Source organism: Heterodontus francisci, chromosome 25 (genome assembly GCF_036365525.1).
Source record: "Heterodontus francisci isolate sHetFra1 chromosome 25, sHetFra1.hap1, whole genome shotgun sequence".
NCBI classification, from domain to species: Eukaryota; Metazoa; Chordata; class Chondrichthyes; order Heterodontiformes; family Heterodontidae; genus Heterodontus; species Heterodontus francisci.
Genome location: NC_090395.1, coordinates 54,750,612 through 54,777,062, shown reverse-complemented (window position 1 = coordinate 54,777,062; position 26,451 = coordinate 54,750,612). Strand labels below are relative to the sequence as shown.

The following is a 26,451-nucleotide window of genomic DNA, read 5'->3' as shown; positions in this document are numbered from 1 at the left end:
GTGTATTTTACTCCTGTGTAACCCTAGGGAAATATGGAAAATCCACAGAAGAAAAGGGGAAAAATTAATAATCTATAGAAAAAGTTTCAACATGATCTGGGAGTACGACATGATGCCCTTTGGTAAATGTTACCAGCAATGACTTAGAGATCAAACTGATATTCAAAAGACTTTGACCAGTGTTCGCATAGATCACACTTAGAAAAATTAGGGAAGAGAATCGTAAACAAAATATGCAGGGGGTGAAAGTTTCTCCTGGCTCATCCACTCTAACCTTGGCAGAAGAACAGCAGGAACATGGAAAACGGTGTAAACTGCATTTATTCAACTTTTCTAGGGTTTCTGTGGTCTTCAACTGAAGTTACAGCGCACTATCAGGAAACCCCTGCAAAAATTCACCCATTGTAATGTACTGAGACACAAACAAATAGATGCAAAATGACAGAAAAAAATAAAAACTATTGCATTTGCTCAGACTGTGTTTTTAGTTTAACCTGCACCATTGAATAAATCCCTGATAGATCATAGATGCAAGGCTTTTTGTGACCTACTGCAGCTATTGCTTAAACAAAAGTACAGCTTATTCCTGAAAAAAAAAACATCTTGTCAAGAAGTGTTACGGCTAAGCTGAAAACTGAATGCATTGTAACCATTTTGATTATTCTGTTCGTAAGTGCATTTAAATTAAAAAAGAAAAGCATTTTTTAAACCAAGTGAATACAAAAATGTTTTAAATGACCTGATTATTTCTATAAATAGAAATGTGCTTTCTCGGTGGGAGAGGACAGGACCTTATCTTTGTCTAGTGCAACAGCATTCAAATCTAGATAGCTGCAATCATTGACCATGTAAGAAACAGTTGATTTCTGTATGTATATATATTCCGAGGAAGTAGGCTAATCATCCACCCCCTTCACTCAGCTGAGTTCCCAATCTCAACCACATTTTGTGAGGAGGCATTCTGGGGAAGCAAAGTGTCTTTATCCAAGGAGAAGAAAGTTGTATGATGTCTCCACAGAGTAATTCTCACAGCTCTGCTCATTGTCGGCTATGAGTGGCTGAACCATGCAGACTTTGATGTTTAATCCCATAACTGATCTCAACTGGTGCAGTGGTGGACACGTTACAACAGGTAGCCCTGGGTTAGAAAGGTGAAAATCAGCCTGGGGAATAATAGTCCTGACCTTTGTTGGAATACATGAGTTTGGATATTAGATTTGGGTGGTGATGCTATGTACAGTTGAATAGCCAGCCACATTGTTAAAGCTGACTCATGACTAGTGACCATTCCAGTAAGGTACTGAAGGGTGACTATCACTGGTGGAATCATACCCAGCAAGGGTCAACATCTTTACTGGGGTAGAGGAAGGAAGAAGACTGATGAGAAAAGGGGAACAAATATTTTTTAAACAGTGGGTGCCTTTCAATACACTCAAAATAATCCATTAAGTATAGCACATGGAGCACTGTATTTCCAAGCAGAGAGACAAGGGCAGACGATAAAGTTAGACCTGACTTAGGAATAGGTGCTCCTGTTAGTTTTCTTATTTGCTCCTTTTATCCTTCGCTATAGTTGCCATTTATGACAATCACTTTAGTATTAACAGCATTACATCAGTATTTGACATCAAGTATCAGTACCTTTTCATTTGATTGCACAGATATTGCAGGTCAAAGATTTGTCAATTGCTAATTCCTTTTGGCATACTACAGGATTGTACTATGTTAAACTAGCAATGTACTTTTCTATGCATTTTTGATAGGTCAAAATGGACTCCTCAAGGTGATTTCATAGCCTCTAACAGCGATGAGTGCACAGCTACCCTGATGTATGCAGTGAACCTGAAACAATCAGGCACCGTCTCGTTTGAATATCTGTATCCAGACACCAGCATATACTTTGAATTTTTTGTAAGTAATACCAGCCATTTGTTGAGTATTGTGGGCTTTTATTTTGTGGAGAATTGATTTCTTTGACTCTATATAGTTACCTTAGGAGCTGAAAATTAATGTCAGCGGTCTCAGAAATCTGGAAACTCTGCAACTCTGTAATGAAAGGGCACTTTCATTACCCTTCAGAAGAAAATAAAAGGAGACACACAAGAAAATATACAAGAAATAACCTTGGCCAACAAATGCAAGTCCCATAAAAATGCGAACATGAAAGGAGATTGTATTTTTAATTCAAAATTTACTTCATTTGGAAAGCAAATTTGCGGCATTTAAAAGGACATTGTTGTCCTAGTAACATAATACCCAATGGTGCTATTAATTATGTAAGAACTGTCAAGGATGGGCAAAACCTATTTGACCCATCAAAGCTTGTCCCAATATTATTTTAATTCTCCCAACCCAGCATCCAATTGCAATTTGAAAAAACGCCACACAAAAATCAGGTATATGCTATTGAAGATATAATGTTCACATCTTTCTGGACAGTGCATCAGTGTAGCACCAAGGAATCCAAGTTTAAAAATGAAGTCAATGGAGAACAGGGGTAAAATTCCATTGGCTGAGTCATGATTAGCACAAAGGAACATGGTTGTGGTTGTTGGAGGCCAATCATTTCAGCCCTGGGATATCACTGCTGGAGTTGCCCATGGCATGCTTCTATGTCCATCATAATTGATGAATACTAATAATTTTACAATGTGACTGTCCACTGAGACTAAGAAGATGCCACAAATGCCTCCAAAGTCAACCGAGCTAATTATAGTTTGTAATTCCCAGTTTCTAAGCCATTACACTCATTCATTTTGACACTTATTAATTATATATTTAATTTTAATATTTGCATGGTCTGTTTTGATCGGTAGGCAGTATTTATCCTACTTTATCTCCTATCAGTTATTACAATTTGAGCTAATTCCCAACACTCTTTGTGCTTGGAAAAGTTAGCTTCCATAGGCAAACCTACTGTTCCTGTCAACTGAAATCTGATTTCATGTGCTCAATATCTGGGGCAGTGTTGCTGCAGGGTAAACACTGAATCATTCCCAATGCTTATGCAGGCACAAAATGATTGGTTTGGGATATGCACCTGAAATAAAATGGCTTAACTACCAAAGACTTGTGGGTTGACAGGTAAATTGGCCATTGTAAAAATTACCCCTAGTGTAGGTAGGTGGTAGGAGAATGGAGGGAAGGTGGGGATGTGAGAGGGAAAAATGGGATTAATGTAGGATTAGTATAAATGGGTGGTTGGTCGGCTCGATGAGCCGAAGGGCCTGTTTCGGTGCTGTATCTCTCTATGACTCTATGACTCTACCAGGTGAACTGGTAAGACTCTGCATTAGCAGAAATTAAATGATAAACTGCCAAATTATATTTATTAAAAATTAAGATTTTCCAGAGGCAAGAATGAAGTAGCTTATAAACATAACAAATACTGCACTGAACAAAGCCATTGGTTCCCAAACAACAGAAGTGCTAAGAGGTTTAGTAAATTTCTGTAGAAGTTTGAATATAAATCCACAGTGAAAAGCTTTACATGAGAAATGAATCTCATTGAACCGCTATGTAGCCAACTTGTATAGTGGCACAGTGAAGCAGGATACTGAAGAATGTGAGATACCAGTCTGGTTATATGTCTTTTTTTATATCGAAACTGGTACGAGGATAAAAATATATATTGCACAATTAATCAAAACTGTCATTCAAAATAGATTTCAACTGCTCAAGTTATCCAAAAACACCCCAAACCAGGAAATTACTTCTTTAAATATGTACAATGTAATTAACAGTGCAATTTTTGTTCCATTAGATTGTTTCTGGAAATTCCAAATATTTTGTTTGATCATCGAATATGGGTACAGTAACAGAGTGGTATTGTTGCTGAACTAATAATCTAGAGGCCATGGTGAGATTTGAACACATTTCTCCAAGTTATTATTCCAGGCCTCTGGATTACTAGTTCAGTGTTCCAGAGGCCATGCTCACCCTGGCAGAGATGATGTAGGAATCTATCCATTTCATGAGTGCTGCCATGTCTCTGGTGTGTCTGCGCTTGGCTTCCTCCAGCAAGAGATTGGTGACCCTAATGGAGAGCCATATCCAGCAAACCACCCAGTGGATGCTGGAGGTGCAAGCAGACCTGCATGCCATCCCAACTCCATGAGCGTTGTGCATCAATGGCTGGGCGAGAGGGGGCAAGGTGCCTGGACTCACCGCCAGGTCCTCGCGCTCCTCTGGCGAGTAGGGAGGTCTGGTTGTGCCTTGAAAGGATTGAGGAGTGGCAGCTTGATGCAATTGAGGCTCCTCTCAGGACACTTCTGGTGTGGGCAGTGGCTTCTCAGCCTCTCCATCAATGACATAAAAGCCACACTAAGCTGCAATGACAGAGGAGGCTCCTGCATGTGCAGGAGGCCCTTGATATGCTGGGGAGCTTCAGCCAAAGGATGACTGCCAAGGTCATCAAAAGCCATGTTGCAGCAACTTCAGTAGTCTACTTCCACCTCAGCTGACAGGGCAGGGTGAGTGGGCACAACATAGAAGCACACCTGAGAGATTTAAGAAGAGCACCGAGCTGTACTCTGAGTTCACGGGTTAATATTTTGTTAGAGCATGCTGCCTTGGAAATTTTTTGTTTGCCTGTAAATGTGTGATCTGGAAAGATAAGAGAAGTCCTTGTATCTCTTGCAGGCCACTGGGACTTCAGGAGTTCCCTGGCTCCATCAAAGGGGGTGATGGGTGGAACCACATCGTGTGAGGTCAAAGCTTTCCCCATGCTGCAGTGTCAGGTCTTACTGCATGCAGGTTAATGCAAGGTCAACGAAAGAAGGGCAACAGTGCTACAGAATGCTGAAGTTTTATTGGATTGCCTGGATGTCATTAAGGATCATGTGAAACGTGCTTGTATTGGCACATCCTGAGCATCCCTTGCATGTATCTCATGGCACCTTGCCTGTGGCCCCTGGGGTTCTTCAGCATCCAATGTCTGGTCAGCATCTTCCTCCACTTCCTTATCATCGGAGGGGGCATCTCACTCCTCGATATCCTCATTGTTCAAATGCTGTCGTCTTTGTAGTGCCAGATTGTGCAGAGGACAGCACACGACCGAAATCTGTGACACCCTTGCTGGGGTATACTGAAGGCCTCCACTAGATCTATCCAGGCATCTGAACAGCATCTTCAGAAACACTATGGTCTGCTTGATGGTTGTACAAGTTGCCCCATGGCAGATGTTGTACCTCTCCTCTGCAGCAGTGCTAGGGTTCCTCATAGGCGTCCGTGGATAGCCCTTGTCACCAAGTATCCATTCTTGAAGGCGCATAGGGAGTCTGAAAATGGTGGGCAAATGAGACTGCCTTAGTATGTAGGTGGCATGGCTGCATCTCTGGAACCATGCACACAATTGCAGGAAGCGCTTGTGGTGGTCGCAGACCAGTTGTACATTGAGAAAGTCGAAGCCCTCCCTGTTGATGAAGGCTGAACAGTGGGAGCCTTGATAGCCACGTGCCTGCTGTTGATGACACCCTGCACCTGGGGGAATCCAGCAACAGTCCCAAACCCCATGACCCTCTCAGTCTGACTGTCCAGATCAATGTGAAAGCATCAAGAGGCCGGCCCTCTTGAAGATGGCATTCGTGACCACGTTAATGCAGCGAGGGTCTGCAGATCCATTCGTGGGTTCCAATTTGTAAACCTCTGCTTTTTTTTTAAAAAAAAGTGTAAATAGAAAGACAAGTCTACATATTCATTCGCTCACAAAAGAATGTATAATAGTGAAAAGAAATGAATTAAATTTGGGATAATGACAAGAAGATCGTTCAAAAATCCCCCAAACCAATGCAACCCACCAAAACCTATTCGGAATGAGCATCTCTGCAGATACCAAATGAGGTTATTACCAGCTTAATACTACTCCTGTTAGTATGAGCATCCTTTCCCTCTTAATAACTTACAGTATTTGAAAAAAAAATTGCTATTGAGAAATAATAAGGTTGATTCTGTACTGTACGGCCATAGCTAAATGCAATAAACCTTTCTCCGCAGGTTCAGAATGATCAGTGTCAAGCAATGGATAGTGAATCAAAATGGATAAGAAGAACAGAAAGAAATGAATGGGATCATCATACAGTAGGTGTAGAGATTTGAAACTTGTGCTGAACTATTTTCAACACCTGTTCTTTAGCCCTCCCTGTGGCTTTTCAATTTTTGCAACTATTTCTTGGGTATTGAAATTCTGCACAGTATTCTGACACAAACAGGCTGAGTTGCAGCAGTGAAGCAGTAATTTTGGTTGAATTATGATGTGGCAGCCTACCTGCAGCACATTTGATTTATATATCTGCTTATTTACTATATTACTCCCTTACGTCTACGGCTGTTGATTGATTGCAACAATAAAAGGAAAACATCTATTAATATTATGGAACATCATCCCCTGCATTAAAAATGTGGGAACTTTTGTGTTCCTCCAACTCTGGCCTTTTGTGCATTCCCCACTTTCTTTGCCTCAACATTGGCAACGATGCCTTCAGCCATCTTGGCCCTAAGCTTTGAATTCCTCCCCCAAGCCTTCTTGCCTTTCTACCTTTCTATCCTCCTTTTAAAATGCTGCTAAAAATCTACTTCCTTGATCGACATTTGCGGCCACCTGTCCTGATGTCTCCTTTGGATCGGTGTCAATTTCTTTTGTGTCCTGCATGCTGTGGTCATATAATTTGAGTGACAAATTTCTGGCTAGCCCTATCATGGCAGTTTTCCTGAGGTATGAAAACAGTTTTGTCATTTGCTCCCATAACTTATGGAAATGTTCATTGATTCTGCCACCTTCACCCAGGTACTTCTTACAGTGCAGCTAATAGGAAGTGCCCTTGAGCTCTGAAGATGGCAATCCTCCTCCTTCACTTTCTGCAGCAGCATCCTCAAATGGACAGATCTGTTCTCTATTGCCCACCAAGCAGTTTTGTATTTTGCAATGATTTATTGCAGTTCCCTTTTAAGTGTAAGCAGCCTCACTTAAGTGCGACTGTTTTGCCAAGTATCCCATTCCTGGAATCAGTGGATCTGCTGTGCCTGAGCCAGTTTCCAGAGAAGGAATGAGGATAAGTTAACCCAGTGAAATGGCAGAAATTCAATTCTGTAGGCAAATTATGTAAATATGTGTAGCACATGACTAACTGTCATATGGTGCTCCCTGCACTGAATCAAGACCAGAACATGTACCCTCCTGTTACCATGGTTCCCATTTAGCATTCTATTTGTGCAACTGGTTCAAAGATTTCTGATCTTTTCCTTTTTAAAAGGCAAACTGTGCTGGGGGTAATTTTGCAAAGAAGCGAGGAGCACAGATGGAAAATGGCATGTTGTGAAGGTGCAGTACTTTTTAAATTGTAGGGTGAATGTGCAGCACAGAAAAATAAACCTCTCCCATGCTGTTGACATTTTACTCTATTTGGTTTGAGACATAAAGGTATTACTCGACATTGTACATTATTTTTCTTATCTCGCTGAAAGACAGAAGTTTAAATAAATGGAAATGTCTCCACACCAGTCTGGACAAACAGGTTTTAAACACAAGAGGAAGTTTCAGTGCATGAGCTGCTACCCACATTGCTCTTCATTTTGACTCTAAGCAGGGTGTTACTGATTGACAGCTCATTACCAAAGGATGTCTCAGAGCTGTTACAGGACATTCTAAAGGGGGAGGGTAAACAGCCAGTGGTTGTGGTACACATCGGTACAAATGAACAAAAGACTGTAAGGGGAATAAGAAAAGTGATAGGCAGAGAAATCAAGGGCCAGAATCAAACAGGGCCACAGTGAAAAATAGTGGGAAGGGAACCAGTAATGTTAAAAAGACAAGCCTTAAGGCTTTGTACCTTAACGTGCGGAGCATTTGCAATAAAGTGGATGAATTAATTGCTCAAATAAATGTAAACGGGTATGATAGTCGGGATTACAGAGACATGGCTGCAGGGTGACCAGGGATGGGAAATCAACATCCAGGGATGTTCAGTATTTAGGAAGGACAGACAAAAAGCAAAAGGCGGTGGAGTTGCTTTGCTGGTTAAAGAGGAAATTAATGCAATAGTAAGGAAGGATATTAGCTCTGATAATGTGGAATCTGTATGGGTAGAGCTGAGAAACACTAAGGGGCAAAAAAACATTAATGGGGGTTGTATACAGACCCCCAAACTGTAGTGGTGATGTTGGGAATGGCATTACACAGGAAATTAGAGACGCATGCGATAAAGCAACATCTGTAATTATGGGTGACTTTAATCTGCATATAGATTGCGCAAATCAAATTAGTCACATCACCATAGAGGAGGAATTCTTGGAGTGTATATGGGATGGTTTTCTGGACCAATGTGTTGAGGAACCAACTCGAGAACAGGCCATCCTAGGCTGGGTATTGTGTAAGGAGGGAGGAATAATTGACAGTCTAGTTGTGCGAGACCCCTTGGAGATGAGCAACCATAATATGATAGAATTCTTCATCAAGATGGAGAATGACGTAATTGATTCTGAGATTAGGGTCCTGAATCTTAATAAAGGAAACTACGAAGGTATGAGGCGCGAGTTGGCTATGATGGATTGGGAAACGTTACTTAAAGGGATGATGGTGGATAGGCAATGGTAAACATTCAAAGAGCGCATGGATGAACTGCAATAATTGTTTATTCCTGTCTGGCACAAAAGTAAAATGGGAAAGGTAGCCAAACCATGGCTTACAAGGGAAATTAGAGATAGCATTAAATCCAAGGAAGAGGCATATAAATTTGCCAGAAAAAACAACAGACCTGAGGATTGGGAGTAGTTTAGAATTCAGCAAAGGAGGACCAAGGGATTGATTAAGAAGGGGAAAATCGAGTATGAGAGCATGCTTGTAGGGAACATTAAAAACTGACTGTAAAAGTTTCTATAGGTATGTGAAGAGAAAAAGATTGATGAAGACAAATGTAGATCCCTTACAGTCAGAAACAAGGGAATTTATTATGGTGAACAAAGAAATGGCTGACCAACTAAATGCATACGTTGGTTCTATCTTCACAAAGGAGGACACAAATATCATACCAGAAATGTTGGGGAACACAGGATTTAGTGAGAGGGAGGAACTGAAGGAAATCAGTATTAGTAGAGAAATGGTGTTGGGGAAATTGATGGGATTGAAGGCCAATAAATCCCCAGGGCCTGATAATCGACATCCCAGAGCATTTAAGGAAGTGGCCCTGGAAATAGTGGATGCATTGATGGTCATCTTCCAAGATTCTATAGACTCTGGAACAGTTCCTACAGATTGGAAGGTAGCTAATGTAACCCCACTGTTTAAAAAGGGAGGTAGAGAAAAAACAGGGAATTATAGACCAGTCAGCCTGATGCCAGTAGTGGGGAAAATTCTAGAATCCATTATCAAAGATTTTATATCAAAGAACTTGGAGAACAGTGGTAGAATCGGATAGAGTTAGCATGGATTTACGTAAGGGAAATCATGCTTGACAAATCTACTAGAATTTTTCGAGGATGTAACTAGTAGAGTTGATGAAGGATAGTTAGTGGCTGTGGTTTATTTGGACTCTGAGAAGGCGTTCGACAAAGTCCCACATAAGAGATTAGCGTGTAAAATTAAAGCGCATGGGATTGGGTGTAGTGTATTGCAATGGATAGAAAATTGATTGGCGGACAGGAAACAGAGTAGGAATAAGCTCCACGAAGTCTCACTTCATTCTACTTCTATATCAGGTCAGCCTTGACACCAGACGTCCGCTGCAAGTTTAGCATGGGAGAAAATCACATTTTCTTTGCGCCAAACCCATGCCTGCAGGGAAATTGCATCCCATGATTTTCAACTTGCCACACAAGAGTAGAACTGGCCCTGTGAATTGGCCAAAATCATTGGGAATGAAAATCGGGTGGTTTTTATAACTTGAGGCTGATCACACGCCAAGTTTTATACCCAGGAGGCACATTGAAAACCTGCCCCTATGGCTCTTCAGTCACAGTGTCCATGGTATTCCTATTTAGCTTGTATAAATCATATCTTTTATATTTTCAGGATCGTGCGCTGTTATTCATTCCAGATTTTGTAACGTGGTCTTTTTCTTAAAAGGTGCAGTTGAATCGTGGCAATAATGTCTTATACTGGCGAACAACAGGGTTTTCATTGAGTATGAAAGTGCCAAAGCCTGCTCTCATCAGAAACATTTTTATCACAGGTACATTGAAAGCTAGACTGAACCAATGAAATAGCCTATTTAAAAATCAATGTTTCCTGATGCAAACAATTCCTTCAGATTGATTGTTATGTGGTTCTGTGAGATAATTCCTGAATTATGTCATCTGGGAAGGAGATGGCCAGAAATAATATGGCAGAATGCAATCTGACTTGCTTCAAACTGTTTGTTCTGGTTATCTGAATGCCTCAATTGTGTTTGCTGTGTTTAATTCCCTTCCCTCTTGGGAATCCATTAATATTCATTTGAATATAAATGGTGTACAATAGTACAGTGATTATAATAATGGGCTAGAAACCCACAAGCTGTGAATTCTACATTGAATTCAATCAATTTGCTAATTTATGGGTTTGCACCAGGAAAAGAAAATGACCATGAAAAGTGTCAGATTGTTCTGATAAAAAAACACAACTGGTTAACTAATGCCTTTCAGGTAAGTGAACCTGCCTCTTCCTTCCAGGCTCGGCCTACATCCCAAAATATGGGGTTAAATTCAACTTCGCCCGTGCAATTTTCCTTTGAATAGATGTCAATGGAAAGGAAAATTGAATGGATTCTATAAAGGGCAGTTGATCTGCTACTGCTCATTGTGTGCTGTCTTCGATACAGTCTTTTACTTCCTAACTTATTGACACTAAAGGAGAGATATTCCTGGAAGTGCTGGATCACCTGGGCACTGGAAATATCGGACAATTGGGCAGGTTGGAGTAAAGATCTATAAAGGAACCCCTCTGATTTTTAAATTTTTGCCACAGCCAAGCAATCCGGTAGGCCTTGATGCAGTCCCAGGAAACTCTCCCCTTTTTTGTCTTCTGAAGTGGTCTCAAAAGCCTCTCTCTTGTTAAAAACACTTGCAGCTCAATTATCACCACCACCTTCTCAGGGAAATTGGAGATGGGCTACGAAGACGGCCTTACCAGCATTTCCCACATCCTCAGTATTATTTGACTTTAAAGAGAGACAAATAAAACATTGGATATGTGAAGTTACTCTACTGATTGGAGAGATTGTTGAAGTTTGTGAGCAGTAATGTCCATCTTCTACTCTGTTCGTGAATTTGATCAAGCACTATGGAAAATGCAAAGGAAAATTGGGCAGGCGTTTCCCCCCCCCCCCCCCCCCCCATTTTGTGCCCATGTCGAAGTTGAATTTAACCCCATAATTTGGGCTGTAGTCCAGGCCTGGAAGGAAGAGGCATGTTCACTTACCTTCCTTGACATTATATGATTGTGTTGTGTGTGGGTTTACTGGTACAGGACCATACTTTTCAGTCCAGCAATGGCCATTTTTTTTAAGGATATAGTTATTGTGCACTGATCCCTCATATCGTATTTCAGTGGCTGAGTAAGGATTTTAATTTCCAGTAACGAGAGTTTTATTATGTTTGAAACTAAACATGGTGCCCTTTTTCCATAAACAATATGGCCATCATCAGTATGACCTAGGTTCGCAATAAAAGCCTTGCATGCAGGTGTGTTTGACATATGAGATCCTGTGACTCGCAAAAGGATTTTTTGCAGTATTACTGGGTCACCCTGTTTCTTATTTAGAACAACAGATTACTGATTTTGTGATGTGTCTAAAACTGACATGGGGGAGGATTAAATGACTGGCAAATGTTTTTGAAACATAAAATCCTCCTTTGTTTGAAAGGTTTTAAAAGCGTTTTATTAATCTTCTTAACAGCTGGTTCCTGTATTTTATGTTGTGATTGTGAAATATGGTATTTGCCTGTAGCAATTTTCAAACTTTCTGAATGACCAAGTAGAATTTTGTTGGAATGACAATGTATTTTTGAGCAGTGTTTCATTTCTGATCACCATTTTTGTATGGTGCTACCCTTGCACAGCCATTTTGTATTCCTTCACATGGGAAAATTATTAGTGTCACACTGAGTTGTTTCATCCAAAAGAGTTTTTTGTAACACAATTGCTGATTATTCTATGCACGATTCTCCTTGATGCAATTTTGTAATATTCGTAATAACATACATCTTTTTGCAGTAACATACATCTTTTTGCAGTCTAGCATTCTCAATCATGATGGAATAGAACTTAATAAAGCAAAGCTAATTGAATGTGATAAATGAGTTATTAAATATATACAACCAAAAAACTCTCACTTATATTGGAATATTTTTCTACACAGCCAGCATCTATTTTTTAAATGCAGCACAATTTTAAAATGCATGGAACATGATTTAACTCTCAAGCCATTAGCAAGAATATTTGGAACATAACTATGTACACTGATCTTCAAACAAACTGGCCTTATGAATTTGCACACTAGTAATAGAATAAATTATAAATATTGCAGTTATGTCAAGCACAGTTCAGCCACAGTTGTTTCCATACTTTTGAGTTTTAGATACAAGGGCATCCCAAGAGCTAAAGGTTCATCCCTCTATTGATTTTCTTTTCTCTTTTAACTATCTTATTTTCCTTCAATCTGTCCTTTAATTTTCTCCCCTTAGCCTTTCTGTCTTGAAGGCAGTGACTTATGCTAGAATATGTTTCTATGGGTGGTGATAGACTTCTGAGACTTAACCCAAATGGCCATTTTTCATCTGTGAGCCAAGATGGTGTGTGTTAGCATATTATTAAACTATGGTGCCGTCATAATAGAAACTGATTCTGTCCTCACCAAGCAGTTACACATTTACATTTCAAAAAGCAATCAAAGGTTAGTGATCAGGAGCAGGAAGCCTGGCTTCCTGTCATCAAGGGTTACAAAAACCAATTGCAGCTGCCGTACATCAGTGTCTTAGATTGGTCAACTTAGCAGTGACTTAGAATCAGACCTGGGACCTTCCTGGCCTTTCTAATTTAGTGTGTACAAAATGTGTGTACAATATTTAAACAAGCGTTGATCAAGTTTTTCATCACAATCAATACTTGGACTCCTGTTTAGAGAAAGTTGCATATTCATTTGTTCAGAATTTTTAACCTGTCCACACCGCACTTTATTTTGACAGCAGTCAAAGAAAACTTAGCCACTGAGTGTAAACTTGTATGTTAGATTGGCTTAGTTGGTAGCAACTTTTCTTCTGCGCCAGAAGGATGTGGTTGGAGCCCAAATTCAGTGCATAGTCTAGGCTGACATTCCAGTGTACCATTGATGGAGGTGCTCAACTTGGGATAAAATGTTCAACTTTAGCTGGATCTTAAAGATCCCATAATGTGGGTCGAAGAAGAGAAGTAAGTGTCTTGATGTCCTGCACAACAGTACTCTCAGTTGATACCCTGTACAAACAGATTGACTGATTATTCATCACATTGCTGTGCATGTGATGTTGTAACAATAGAAGACTTGTCCTGTTTTATTACATTGGTCTTCCAAAGTACTTGTGCAAAGCACTTTGAGTCAAGTTGATAAGAAAGACACAAAATAAATCCAGGTATATTATTATGGCAAACATTTTTGAGATTGGGAACATTAATTGGGTGCAGATGGCTGTTTTGATAAATTGGTGCAGGAGAAAGTACTCTGAAGGGAGGGAGAGAAAACAGGGAACTACAGCCCTGTTAGCCTTATATCAGTCATAGGGAAAATGCTGGAATCTTTTCTAAAGGATGTGATAAATGGACACTTGGATAATAATGATCTGATTGGGCATCGTCAACATGGGTATATGAATGGGAAATCATGTTTGATGAACCTGTAGGATTTTTTTGAGGATGTTACTGACAGAATTGATAAAGGGGAGTTGGTGGACATTGTGTACTTGGATTTCCAAAAGTCTTTTGATAAAGTCCCTGCAGGAGGTTAGTTAGCAAAATTAAAGCATATGGGATAGAAGGTAATATACTGGAATGGATTAAGGATTGGTTAACAGGCAGAAAACAGAGAGTAGGAATAAATGGGTCATTCTCATGTTGCAGGGTGGGGTACCGCAAGGATCAGAACTTGGGCCCCAGCTGTTCACAATATATACCAATGATTTGGATGTGGGGATCAAATGTAATATTTCTAAGTTTGCGGATGACACAAAACTAAATGGGAATGTGTGTTGTGAGGAAGATGCAAAGTGGCTTCAAGGGGATTTGGACAGACTTAGTGAGTGGGCAAGAACATGACAGATGGAATATAATGTGGAAAAATGTGAGGTTATCCACTTTGATAGGAGAAACAGAGGTGCAGAGTATTTCTTAAATGGTAAGTGATTAGAAAGTGTAGATGTATAAACGGACTTGGTGTCCTCATCAATAAGTCACTGAAAGCTAACATGCAGGTTCCACAAGCAATTAAGAAGTCTTTATCGCAAGAGGATTTCAGTACAGGAGTAGTGAAGTCTTGTTTCAGTTGTACAGAACCTTAGTTAGACCACACCTGAAGTACTGTGTGCAATTCTGGTCCCCTTACCTTAGGAAGGATATTATTGCCATAGAGGGGGGTGCAATGAAGGTTCACTCTTGTTCCTGGGATGGTGGGACTGTCCTTTGAAGAGAGATTGGGGGAAACTGGGCCTGTATTCTCTAGAGTTTCGAAGAATGAGAGGTGATCTCATTGAAACCTACAAAATATTTAAAGTGATAGGGTAAATACAGGCAAGATGTTTTCCTGGGTTGGAGAGTCTAGAACCAGGGGACACAATTTCAAAATAAGGGGGAAGCCACTTAGGACTGAGATGAGGAGAAATTTCTTTACTCAGACGATTGTGAATCTTTGGAGTTCTGTACCCCAGAGGACTGTGGAAGCTCAGTCATTGAGTATGTTTAAAGCAGAGATTGACAAATTTCAAAATACCAATGACATGAAGGGATCGGGGCATAATGTGGGAAAGAGCATTGAAGTGGATGATCAGCCATGATCGTATCGAATGGCGGAGCAGGCTCGATGGGCTGAATGGCCTACTCTTGCTCCTATGTTTCTATGTTCCTATAAGGATACCATGATTCTGTTTTGAGTCCAGCCTCATTTCTGCGCTGAAGAAAAAATTAGCCCATAAAACTTGTGACTACGCTACTAGATATAGAAGAGATGGACATCTTGCTTAATTAATCAGTCAACCCTCAGTCAACCCTTTGTCTTCCTTTATCAACAGTTCTTTTTTTTTATTAAGGAGTGGCCTATACATCGGAATGTTTTCCTTGTAAACCAGGCACTTTCAATGTAAAACCTGGATCCTCCCACTGTGACTTATGTCCAAGAAACACTTATTCTCCAAGGGGAGCGACTTCATGCCTAAAATGTGATAAAGATCAGTATTCAGGTAACGTAGCACTGAAGCAGTAAGTGAACTCATTATTAATTGTACCATATCCTCATTACATTCGTATATTACTTTGGCAACTAAGCACTCATACCACCATCAGCAAAGGAAAACAATGTTCCTGCAAAGATTCTAATGCACAAACATTTAAAGTAGTCATCTAGAATTGCCCTCTCCAGTGAAGGTGATGGTCAATTTATTTTAAATAGGCTAATGGATCTGTTAAAATGGCAAAGAGAAATTTCACACACACAGATTGGGTGGAATTTTATGCTCTCCCCCTCGGTGGGTTTGGAGGCGGGGTGTGCATAAAATCTGATGGGATGGTGGCAGGGTCACCTCCACCACAATTTAGTCCGGGGTGGCATGGCCTGTGAGCGGCCTTCCTGTCCCGCCGCCAATTGAGGCCCTTAACTGGATAATTAAACTCTAATTAAGGGCCTCTTCCCACCACAGCCGCAATTATAGAACATAGAACATACAACAATACAGCACAGTACAGGCCCTTCGGCCCACGATGTTGTGCCGTACCTTTAACCTACTCTAAGATCAAACTAACTACCTACCCTTCATTCTACTATCATCCCATGTACCTATCCAAAAGTCGCTTAAATGCCCCTAATGTATCTGCTTCTACTACCACCGTTGGAAGTGCATTCCACGCACCCACCACTCTCTGTGTCAAGAACCTACCTCTGACATCTCCCCGAAACCTTCCTCCAATCACCTTAAAATTATGCCCCCTGGTGATAGCCCTTTCCACCCTGGGAAAAAGTCTCTGGCTATCCACTCTATCTATGCCTCTCATCATCTTGTACCCCTCTATCAAGTCACCTCTCATCCTTCTTCGCTCCAATGAGAAAAGCCCTAGCTCCCTCAATCTTTCTTCGTAGGACATGCCCTCCAGTCCAGACAGCATCCTGGTAAATCTCCTCTGCACCCTCTCTAAAGCTTCCACATCCTTCCTATAATGAGGCCACCAGAACTGAACACAATATTCCAAGTGTGGTCGAACCAGGGCCTTATAGAGCTGCAGCACAACCTCGCGGCTCTTAAACTCAATCCCCCTGTTAATGAAAGCCAACACACCATACGCCTTCTTAACAACCCTATCAACTTGGGTGGCAACTCTGAGCGATCTATGGACATGGACCCCAAGATCCCTCTGTTCCTCTACACTGCCAAGAATCCTGTCTTTAAGCCTGTATTCCGCATTCAAATTTGACCTTCCAAAATGAATCACTTCACATTTTTCCAGGTTGAACTCCATCTGCCACTTCTTAGCTCAGCTCTGCATCCTGTCAATGTCCCGTTGCAAACTACAACAGCCTTCCACACTATCCCCAACTCCAGCAACCTTCGTGTCATCGGCAAACTTGCTAACCCAGCCTTCCACTTCCTCATCCAAGTCATTTATAAAAATCACAAAGAGCAGAGGTCCCAGAACAGATCCTTGTGGAACACCACTGGTCACCGAGCTCCATGCTGAATACTTTCCATTTACTACCACCCTCTGACTTCTATGGGCCAGCCAATTTTGTATCCAGACTGCCAACTTTCCCTGAATCCCATGCCTCCTTACTTTCTGAATGAGCCTACCATGGGGAACCTTATCAAACGCCTTGCTAAAATCCATATACACCACATCCACTGCTCTTCCTTCATCAATGTGTTTTGTCACATCTTCAAAGCATTCAATAAGGCTTGTGAGGCATGACCTGCCCCTCACAAAGCCATGCTGACTGTCTCTAATCAAGCCATGCTTTTCCAAATAATCATAAATCCTGTCTCTCAGAATCCTCTCCAATAATTTGACCACTACCGACGTAAGACTGACTGGTCTATAATTCCCAGGGTTATCCCTATTCCCTTTCCTGAACAAGGGAATAACATTTGCCACCCTCCAATCATCTAGTACTACTCCAGTGGACAGTGAAGACGCAGAGATCATCGCCAAAGGTGCAGCAATCTCTTCCCTCGCTTCCTGTAATATCCTTGGGTATATCCCGTCTGGCCCCGGGGACTTATCTGTCCTCATATCATTCAAAATTTCCAGCACATCCTCCCTCTTAACCTCAACCTGTTCGAGCATTTCAGCCTGTTCCACGCTGTCCTCACAAACGACCAGGTCCCTCACACTAGTGAATACTGAAGCAAAGTATTCATTTAGGACCTCCCCTACCTCCTCCAACTCCAGGCACAAGTTCCCTCCATTATCTGTGTGGCGGGCAGCTCAGTCGCCGCACGGGAAGCGTGGCATGAAAAACCCATGTGGGCTGCTTCCAGGAATGGGGGTGGGGGTCCCTCATTCAAAGGTACTTAGTGCCTGAATGAGGGACCCAGCATTGGGAAGGGAGGGTCCTGCTGAGGGCCACCCGCCTGCCTTTGCTGCTGACTTACCTTAAGCCAGGTTCCAGTGCCACTCCTCGATATCTGGTCACTGCAACTACAGCAGCAGCCACTGAGTCCGCGGTTGCACTGCAGCTGCCGACGTTTGATTAGCCGGCAGCTCTCCAAGGCCGGGGTTTTTGGTGATGAGTTCTTAAATCCTATGGAAGGCCAGCTAAGTACCCGATTGGCACTAAATTCGGCGGGACTTCGAGAAGAGGCAATGTGGGGATCTCCGCGTCAGTTCCCCAGACCCCTGCCACTAGCATAAAATTCCACCCATTAAGTGTTAAACAAATATTCCACAGCGAAATATCAGGCCCTTGGCCTTTTGTTCATATGATGTGAAAAGAGGGAAATGAAGGATGTTACTTTATATGTACAAGGAGATTTATCCATTGAATGTCTTTGTCCTTCTGCCGTATACTATTTTGGGGTTTACAAATATTGATAAAGAAGGGCTTAGGTTTTTCCATCTTCCTCCTTTTTTATTTCATTAATGTTCTCACATTTCCACTTTCTCTCCTAGATGTGTGTAGTTTTGCTGGAGCACAATTTCTTGGGACTGGAGTGCTCTATAGGACTTCATCCAGGTGGAACTTCGGCATTTATAAGTCTAGTGTGTGAGAGCTGGCAGGTTACTTGACCACCCATCACAATTAGTCTGATCCTGTCCTTATCTGACATTCACACAACCCTCATGTAATCTCTGTTGCAAGTCCTTGCGTTTCTAACTAGTAGGTCAATAATCCAAAGACTTGACACCCTGAGCCATAGTTGTTTGAATTCGCCAGCAGTTTTCATGAAACTGTGCCCCTTATTACTGTAAGACAGTCACATTAACCAAGAAGGCAACAAAACAAATGGTTGTATCTGCTGTGAATATTTGCAGTTTCTTTGTAATGTTTTTCCCATGTGTCATGTGAACTAATGCTCCTGCTGTTACTGTTCTAAATTTAAACCCAAAGTGTGATGAATAAAATGGTTCAAAATTATCTCTGTATTTGCTTGCTCGCTTTTCAAGTATATTTGTACCAAAAATAATCTGATCTGTTCTAGATTGTAATTTTTTTGGGGGGTTATTTGTCAAGATTAGATTCTACGACATTTATCTATTTTTGTCTTTTTTGATTCAGAGCCTGGTTCAGGAACATGCAAAACACGACATCCATGCTCAGAGAAGGACTACTTCTCCACACATACACCATGTGATTTTGAAGGAAAGGTAATTCTCTTACATAGAATTTGTGGGTTTAAACAGACCTTACAAAATTTTCCACATCAAGCAACCTTGCATAAATACTACAACTTACTTAAATGTACTAAATTTTTAAAAAGCCTTTAAAAGTTACTCTCTTAGGAATATGCATTGATAACGTCAGACTGATAATTCGATGTGCTTGTTTCACTGATGTGCATCAAGCACTGGCTCTCCGAATTATCAAATGTGATGGCCTAAGGCTTACCACATGCCCAATCTGCATCGCAAACTCCAATGTGACTGGACAGTGCAGAGCCTGTGTAAAAAATGGGGCAGACTGGTGGTTTAATGACTCTTCCCTTTTGTTTTCGGAGGACCAGGGGACTGCTGGGTAAGGAAAAGGGTATATATTTGTGTGGTTTAGAATCTCTTTCTTTTAGTTTCGGTGACTGCAGCGTTGATAGCAACAGAGGTGCGTGAACGGGCTTACAGCTGAGAAGTCAATTTCAGCGTAAGTTTAAAAGTGAATTCCCTTTTGTTTTCGGAGGACCAGGGGACTGCTGGGTAAGGAAAAGGGTATATATTTGTGTGGTTTAGAATCTCTTTCTTTTAGTTTCGGTGACTGCAGCGTTGATAGCAACAGAGGTGCGTGAACGGGCTTACAGCTGAGAAGTCAATTTCAGCGTAAGTTTAAAAGTGAATTCCCTTTTGTTTTCGGAGGACCAGGGGACTGCTGGGTAAGGAAAAGGGTATATATTTGTGTGGTTTAGAATCTCTTTCTTTTAGTTTCGGTGACTGCAGCGTTGATAGCAACGGAGGTGCGTGAACGGGCTTACAGCTGAGAAGTCAATTTCAGCTTAAGTTTAAAAGTGAATTCCCTTTTGTTTTCGGAGGACCAGGGGACTGCTGGGTAAGGAAAAGGGTATATATATTTGTGTGGTTTAGAATCTCTTTCTTTTAGTTTCGGTGACTGCAGCGTTGATAGCAACAGAGGTGCGTGAACGGGCTTACAGCTGAGAAGTCAATTTCAGCGTAAGTTTAAAAGTGAATTCCCTTTTGTTTTCGGAGGACCAGGGGACTGCTGGGTAAGGAAAAGGGTATATATTTGTGTGGTTTAGAATCTCTTTCTTTTAGTTTCGGTGACTGCAGCGTTGATAGCAACGGAGGTGCATGAACGGGCTTACAGCTGAGAAGTCAATTTCAGCTTAAGTTTAAAAGTGAATTCCCTTTTGTTTTCGGAGGACCAGGGGACTGCTGGGTAAGGAAAAGGGTATATATTTGTGTGGTGGCTGTACCCGAGACACTACACGTGTAGTGTCTCCCACCCACCCTCCTCCTCTAACCAAAAAAAAAGGACTCTGGTGTGTTGATAAGGTAAACTTTTTATTTGGGAAGTTCTGTCCGTTGGATTGATAACCTAACAAGTTTTGACTTTTTGTTTTTTTGGTTCTTCAGTAGATTTTTTGGGAATTTGGAATAGTGGGAATGGAGATTAAGGCAGTTGTATGTTCCTCCTGCAGAATGTGGGAGGTAAGGGTCGCCAAGAGTGTCCCTGCTGACTGCATCTGTGGGAAGTGCACCCAACTCCAGCTCCTCGAGAACCGCGTTAGGGAACTGGAGCTGGAGCTGGATGAACTTCGGATCATTCGGGAGGCGGAGGAGGTTATTGAGAGGAGTGATGGGGACGTAGTCACACCTCAGGTAAAAGAAGTAGGTAGATGGGTTACCGTCAGGGGAAGGAGAGGAAACCAGCAGGCAGTGCAGGGATCCCCTGTGGCTGTTTCCCTCAACAACAGGTATACCGTTTTGGATACTGTTGCGGGGGACGACTTACCAGGGGTAAGCAATGGGGTACAGATATCTGGCACAGAGTCTGTCCCTGTTGCTCAGAAGGGAAGGGGGAAGAGGAGCAGAATATTAGTCATTGGGGACTCCATAGTTAGGGGAACAGATAGGAGGTTCTGTGGGAACGAGAGAGACTCACGGTTGGTATGTTGCCTCCCAGGTGCCAGGGTTCGTGATGTCTCGGATCGTGTTTTTGGGATCCTTAATGGGGAGGGGGAGCAGCCCCAAGTCGTGGTCCACATAGACACCAACGACATAGGTAGGAAGAGAGATGGGGATTTAAGACAGAAATTTAGGGAGCTAGGGTGGAAGCTTAGAGCAAGAACAAACAGAATTGTTATCTCTGGGTTGTTGCCCGTGCCACGTGATAGCGAAGCGAGGAATAGGGAGAGAGAGGAGTTGAACACGTGGCTGCAGGGATGGTGCAGGAGGGAGGGATTTGGTTTCCTGGATAATTGGGGCTCTTTCTGGGGTAGGTGGGACCTCTACAAACAGGATGGTCTTCACCTGAACCAGAGGGGTACCAATATCCTGGGGGGGAGGTTTGCTAGTGCTCTTCGGGGGGGTTTAAACTAATTCAGCAGGGGAATGGGAACCCAAATTGTAGTGCCAGTGTACAGGATGTTGAGAGTAGTGAGGTCAGGGATATGGTTACAAGGAAGCAAGAGGGCACTGGCAAGCAAGAACCTGGTTTAAAGTGTGTCTATTTCAACGCCAGGAGCATCCGGAATAAGGTGGGTGAGCTTGCAGCATGGGTTGGTACCTGGGATCTCGATGTAGTGGCCATTTCGGAGACATGGGTAGAGCAGGGGCAGGAATGGATGTTGCAGATTCCGGGATTTAGATGTTTCAGTAAGAACAGAGAAGATGGTAAAAGAGTGGGGGGTGTGGCATTGTTAATCAAGGAGAGTATTACAGCGACAGAAAGGACGTATGAGGACTCGTCTACTGAGGTAGTATGGGCTGAGGTTAGAAACAGTAGAGGTGAGGTTACCCTGTTGGGAGTCTTTTATAGACCTCCGAATAGTTCCAGAGATGTAGAGGAAAGGATAGCGAAGATGATTCTCGACAGGGGTGAGAGTAACAGGGTAGTTGTTATGGGGGACTTTAACTTTCCAAATATCGACTGGAAATACTATAGTTCGAGTACTTTAGATGGGTCAGTTTTTGTCCAGTGTGTGCAGGAGGGTTTTCTGACACAGTATGTAGACAGGCCAACCAGGGGCGATGCCACATTGGATTTGGTACTGGGAAATGAACCCGGCCAGGTGTTAGATTTAGATGTAGGTGAGCACTTTGGTGACAGTGATCACAATTCGGTTAGGTTTACCTTAGCGATGGGCAGGGACAGGTATATACCGCAGGGCAAGAATTATAACTGGGGGAAAGGAAATTATGATGCGATTAGGCAAGATTTAGGATGCGTAGGATGGGGAAGGAAACTGCAGGGGATGGGAACAATCGAAATGTGGAGCTTATTCAAGGAGCAGCTACTGCGTGTCCTTGATAAGTATGTACCTGTGAGGCAGGGAGGAAGTTGTCGTGCGAGGGAGCCGTGGTTTACTAAAGAAGTTGAAGCGCTTGTCAAGAGGAAGAAGAAGGCTTATGTTAGGATGAGACGTGAAGGCTCAGTTAGGGCGCTTGAGAGCTACAAGCTAGCCAGGAAGGATCTAAAGGGAGAGCTAAGAAGAGCAAGGAGAGGACACGAGAGGTCATTGGTGGATCGGATCAGGGAAAACCCTAAGGCTTTCTATAGGTATATCAGGAATAAAAGAATGACTAGAGTTAGATTAGGGCCAATCAAGGATAGTAGTGGGAAGTTGTGTGTGGAATCAGAGGAGATAGGGGAAGTGTTAAATGAATATTTTGCGTCAGTATTTACAGTAGAGAAAGAAAATGTTGTTGAGAATACTGAGATTCAGGCTACGAAGCTAGATGGGATTGAGGTTCACAAGGAGGAGGTGTTAGCAATTTTGGAAAGTGGGAAAATAGATAAGTCCCCTGGGCCAGATGGGATTTATCCTAGGATTCTCTGGGAAGCTAGGGAGGAGATTGCAGAGCCTTTGTCCTTGATCTTCATGTCGTCATTGTCGACAGGAATAGTGCCGGAAGACTGGAGGATTGCAAATGTTGTCCCCTTGTTCAAGAAGGGGAGTAGAGACAGCCCTGGTAATTATAGACCTGTGAGCCTCACTTCGGTTGTGGGTAAAATGTTGGAAAAGGTTATAAGAGACAGGATTTATAATCATCTTGAAAAGAATAAGTACACTAGAGATAGTCAGCACGGTTTTGTGACGGGTAGGTCGTGCCTCACAAACCTTATTGAGTTTTTCGAGAAGGTGACCAAACAGGTGGATGAGGGTAAAGCAGTGGATGTGGTGTATATGGATTTCAGTAAGGCGTTTGATAAGGTTCCCCACGGTAGGCTATTGCAGAAAATACGGAAGTATGGGGTTGAATGTGATTTAGAGCTTTGGATCAGAAATTGGCTAGCTGAAAGAAGACAGAGGGTGGTGGTTGATGGCAAATGTTCATCCTGGAGTTTAGTTACTAGTGGTGTACCGCAAGGATCTGTTTTGGGGCCATTGCTGTTTGTCATTTTTATAAATGACCTGGAAGAGGGTGTAGAAGGGTGGGTTAGTAAATTTGCAGATGACACTAAGGTCGGTGGAGTTGTGGATAGTGCCGAAGGATGTTGCAGGGTACAGAGAGACATAGATAGGCTGCAGAGCTGGGCTGAGAGATGGCAAATGGAGTTTAATGCGGAAAAGTGTGAGGTGATTCACTTTGGAAGGAGTAACAGGAATGCAGAGTACTGGGCTAATGGGAAGATTCTTGTTAGTGTAGATGAGCAGAGAGATCTTGGTGTCCAGGTGCATAAATCCCTGAAGGTTGCTAACCAGGTTAATAGGGCTGTCAAGAAGGCATATGGTGTGTTAGCTTTTATTAGTAGGGGGGTCGAGTTTCGGAGCCACGAGGTCATGCTGCAGCTGTACAAGACTCTGGTGAGACCGCACCTGGAGTATTGCGTGCAGTTCTGGTCACCGCATTATAGAAAGGATGTGGAAGCTATGGAAAGGGTGCAGAGGAGATTTACTAGGATGTTGCCTGGTATGGAGGGAAGGTCTTACGAAGAAAGGCTGAGGGACTTGAGGTTGTTTTCGTTGGAGAGAAGGAGGAGGAGAGGTGACTTAATAGAGACATATAAGATAATCAGAGGGTTAGATAGGGTGGATAGTGAGCGTCTTTTTCCTCGGATGGTGATGGCAAACACGAGGGGACATAGCTTCAAGTTGAGGGGTGATAGATATAGGACAGATGTGAGAGGTAGTTTCTTTACTCAGAGAGTAGTAAGGGCGTGGAATGCCCTGCCTGCAGCAGTAGTAGATTCTCCAACTTTAAGGGCATTTAAGTGGACATTGGATAGACACATGGATGAAAATGGAATAGTGTAGGTCAGATGGTTTCACAGCTCGGCGCAACATCGAGGGCCGAAGGGCCTGTACTGCGCTGTAATATTCTAATTCTAATTCTAATTCAGACACTCTCAACCCTCCACGAAAGTGTCAGCCGAGACTATATGATCAAGTCCTGGCTTGAACCCACAAGTTTCTGATTCAGAGAGCCAGATTGCTACTGCTGAGCTGAGACTGATACATTGGCCCTGCTATTTATAGGGAGGTGGGGAGAGAGTTGTGATGAATGTTAGTGACCAGGATACCCAAATATTTGAGAAATGTTCCCCCAGCACAATCTCTCTTGAATTTTTTTTACTCCGTTTCCCATACAACAACCAGTCGGATTGAAAGGCTGAAACAAAAACAAGAAATGCTGGAATCACTCAGCAGGTCTGGCAGCATCTGTGGAAAGAGAAGCACAGTTAACGTTTCGGGTCAGTGACCCTTCTTCGGACCTGAAAGGATTGAAAGGCTGGCTGGCTGCTGGGCATGATAGCCAGCTGTGCAATACCGCAGCCAGGGACTGAATAGGAGGGAGAGAGGTCACATGGGGTGAGACAATGTACCACGAGGGAATCGGTTGATCTTGGGGATGAGGCATTTGATGGGGAGGGTTGGGGGTGGGGGGGGGGGGGGGGGGGCACCCGATAATTGAAGTGAGAGATTAGATTGCGGAGGTTTGGGGCTGGCTGATCTGAGAGGGAGGTAGATCAGAGTAGGTGAGATCAGGGGGCCGAGGGGAAGCATTCCTTCTCCTTCTAGCCCACAAACAGTACTGAAAAAGCATTTACTTGCCTGATCTGGCAGTTCTCACCTCCCTTCAGCTGCCAGATTTTCCAAGCCCTGGGAAAACTTGCTCATGGCCATTAAGTATGCATGGCTGCTAGAATCTGAGCAGATTGTTTCACCAACCCCCAGCCAGTCCCTGTTAAACTGGAAGTTGGTGTGTTTGCGATGGGTTGGGGTTGTGTTTCCCATTTTCAAGCATTTAACCCCCTGCCCCTCTCCTGCCCATCCTGGAGGGGAGAGGGCTAAAACTCCCTCCATTAGATTTACTTTCCCTTCACTTTCTGCCCATTCCTTTTCAGTCTTGGCTGTACGAATTTTGCCTCTCAACGCAGTACCTTTCCTTTAAATTTTGCTTCCACCACAATTTTATAATACCTTCCCCAAACCCAGCATTTGACTAGCTCCATACACCAAGCAAAAGCTGTGGTGGGAGATGATTGAGAAAAAAGATCTGAATAGATTTGCACTAGAATTTAGCCAAACTGAAATAAACCAGGACCTATAAATCTATTCTAGTGTATGAATGTTTGTGTGAAAGAGAGAGAGAAAAAATGTGTAAATAGTTCACATCCAGAGTAAATAAAGAAAGACATCTCTTTTCAATGTCAACCTAAATTTACTATTCAAGATATCCAAACAGTGGCATTGATTTTAACTTCTGTGTGACCAACTGGCAGAGTGCATCCCTCATTCACCCACATTCGAAGCGATGAAATGGTTGCAATTTTAAAGCCCTGGAATCATCTACATTAGGCTGATGAACTGCATGTTCTATTCCAGAAAGCCAGTTGGTGAAGGATAGTACTGCAGTTAATTTTTACTCATTCTTACATTTATTTACCAAGTGAAACATTATAAGCATACACCTCCTAACTCAACCACACCACAGTTTCAATAAGTGCCTCCTATATGTGCTCAAGTGAAACCCCAATTATTGCCCCCCAACTGCATATAATTAAACCCAATTGATATACAATTAATACTGTGGGGTGTCAAATGGGCCTCCTCATCCACAGCAAAGAAAGTTCTGGGGAGGGGCAAGATTACAATTGTGGGACAATCTTGCAGTGGCAAAGGTTCAGATTAATTTTGTGGTGCCCAGAGTAGGTTGGGTCTCTTCAGCTTCCTCACTCATTGAACTGATCAGAATCTGTACAGTACAGGCTCAACATAAAATGGCAATCAGAGCTCCATTTACATCATTGGACTCAGGTTTGCGTACTTGAAGAAACAGGTAGGAACTTTGGACACCCAGCAGACGGCCCCTTCCAAAATGGTGGTGTATGCTTGTAATGCTTCACTCTGTAAATAAATGTAAGAATGAGTAAAAGTTAACGGCAGTACTATCCTTCACCAACTGGCTTTCTGGAATAGAAC

The 26,451-nt window shown here is 42.5% G+C and overlaps 1 protein-coding gene across 1 annotated transcript in view; it reads left to right on the top strand.

Moving 5' to 3' along the window:
* elapor1 (endosome-lysosome associated apoptosis and autophagy regulator 1) overlaps nt 1-26,451 on the top strand; it is a 105,896-nt gene that overhangs the window by 27,723 nt on the left and 51,722 nt on the right. The window contains exons 4-8 of the mRNA XM_068057700.1: nt 1,764-1,911; nt 5,995-6,078; nt 10,058-10,163; nt 15,244-15,393; nt 18,918-19,006. Of these exons, the coding sequence (XP_067913801.1) occupies nt 1,764-1,911; nt 5,995-6,078; nt 10,058-10,163; nt 15,244-15,393; nt 18,918-19,006 (577 nt within the window). The remainder of the gene's footprint in view (nt 1-1,763; nt 1,912-5,994; nt 6,079-10,057; nt 10,164-15,243; nt 15,394-18,917; nt 19,007-26,451) is intronic.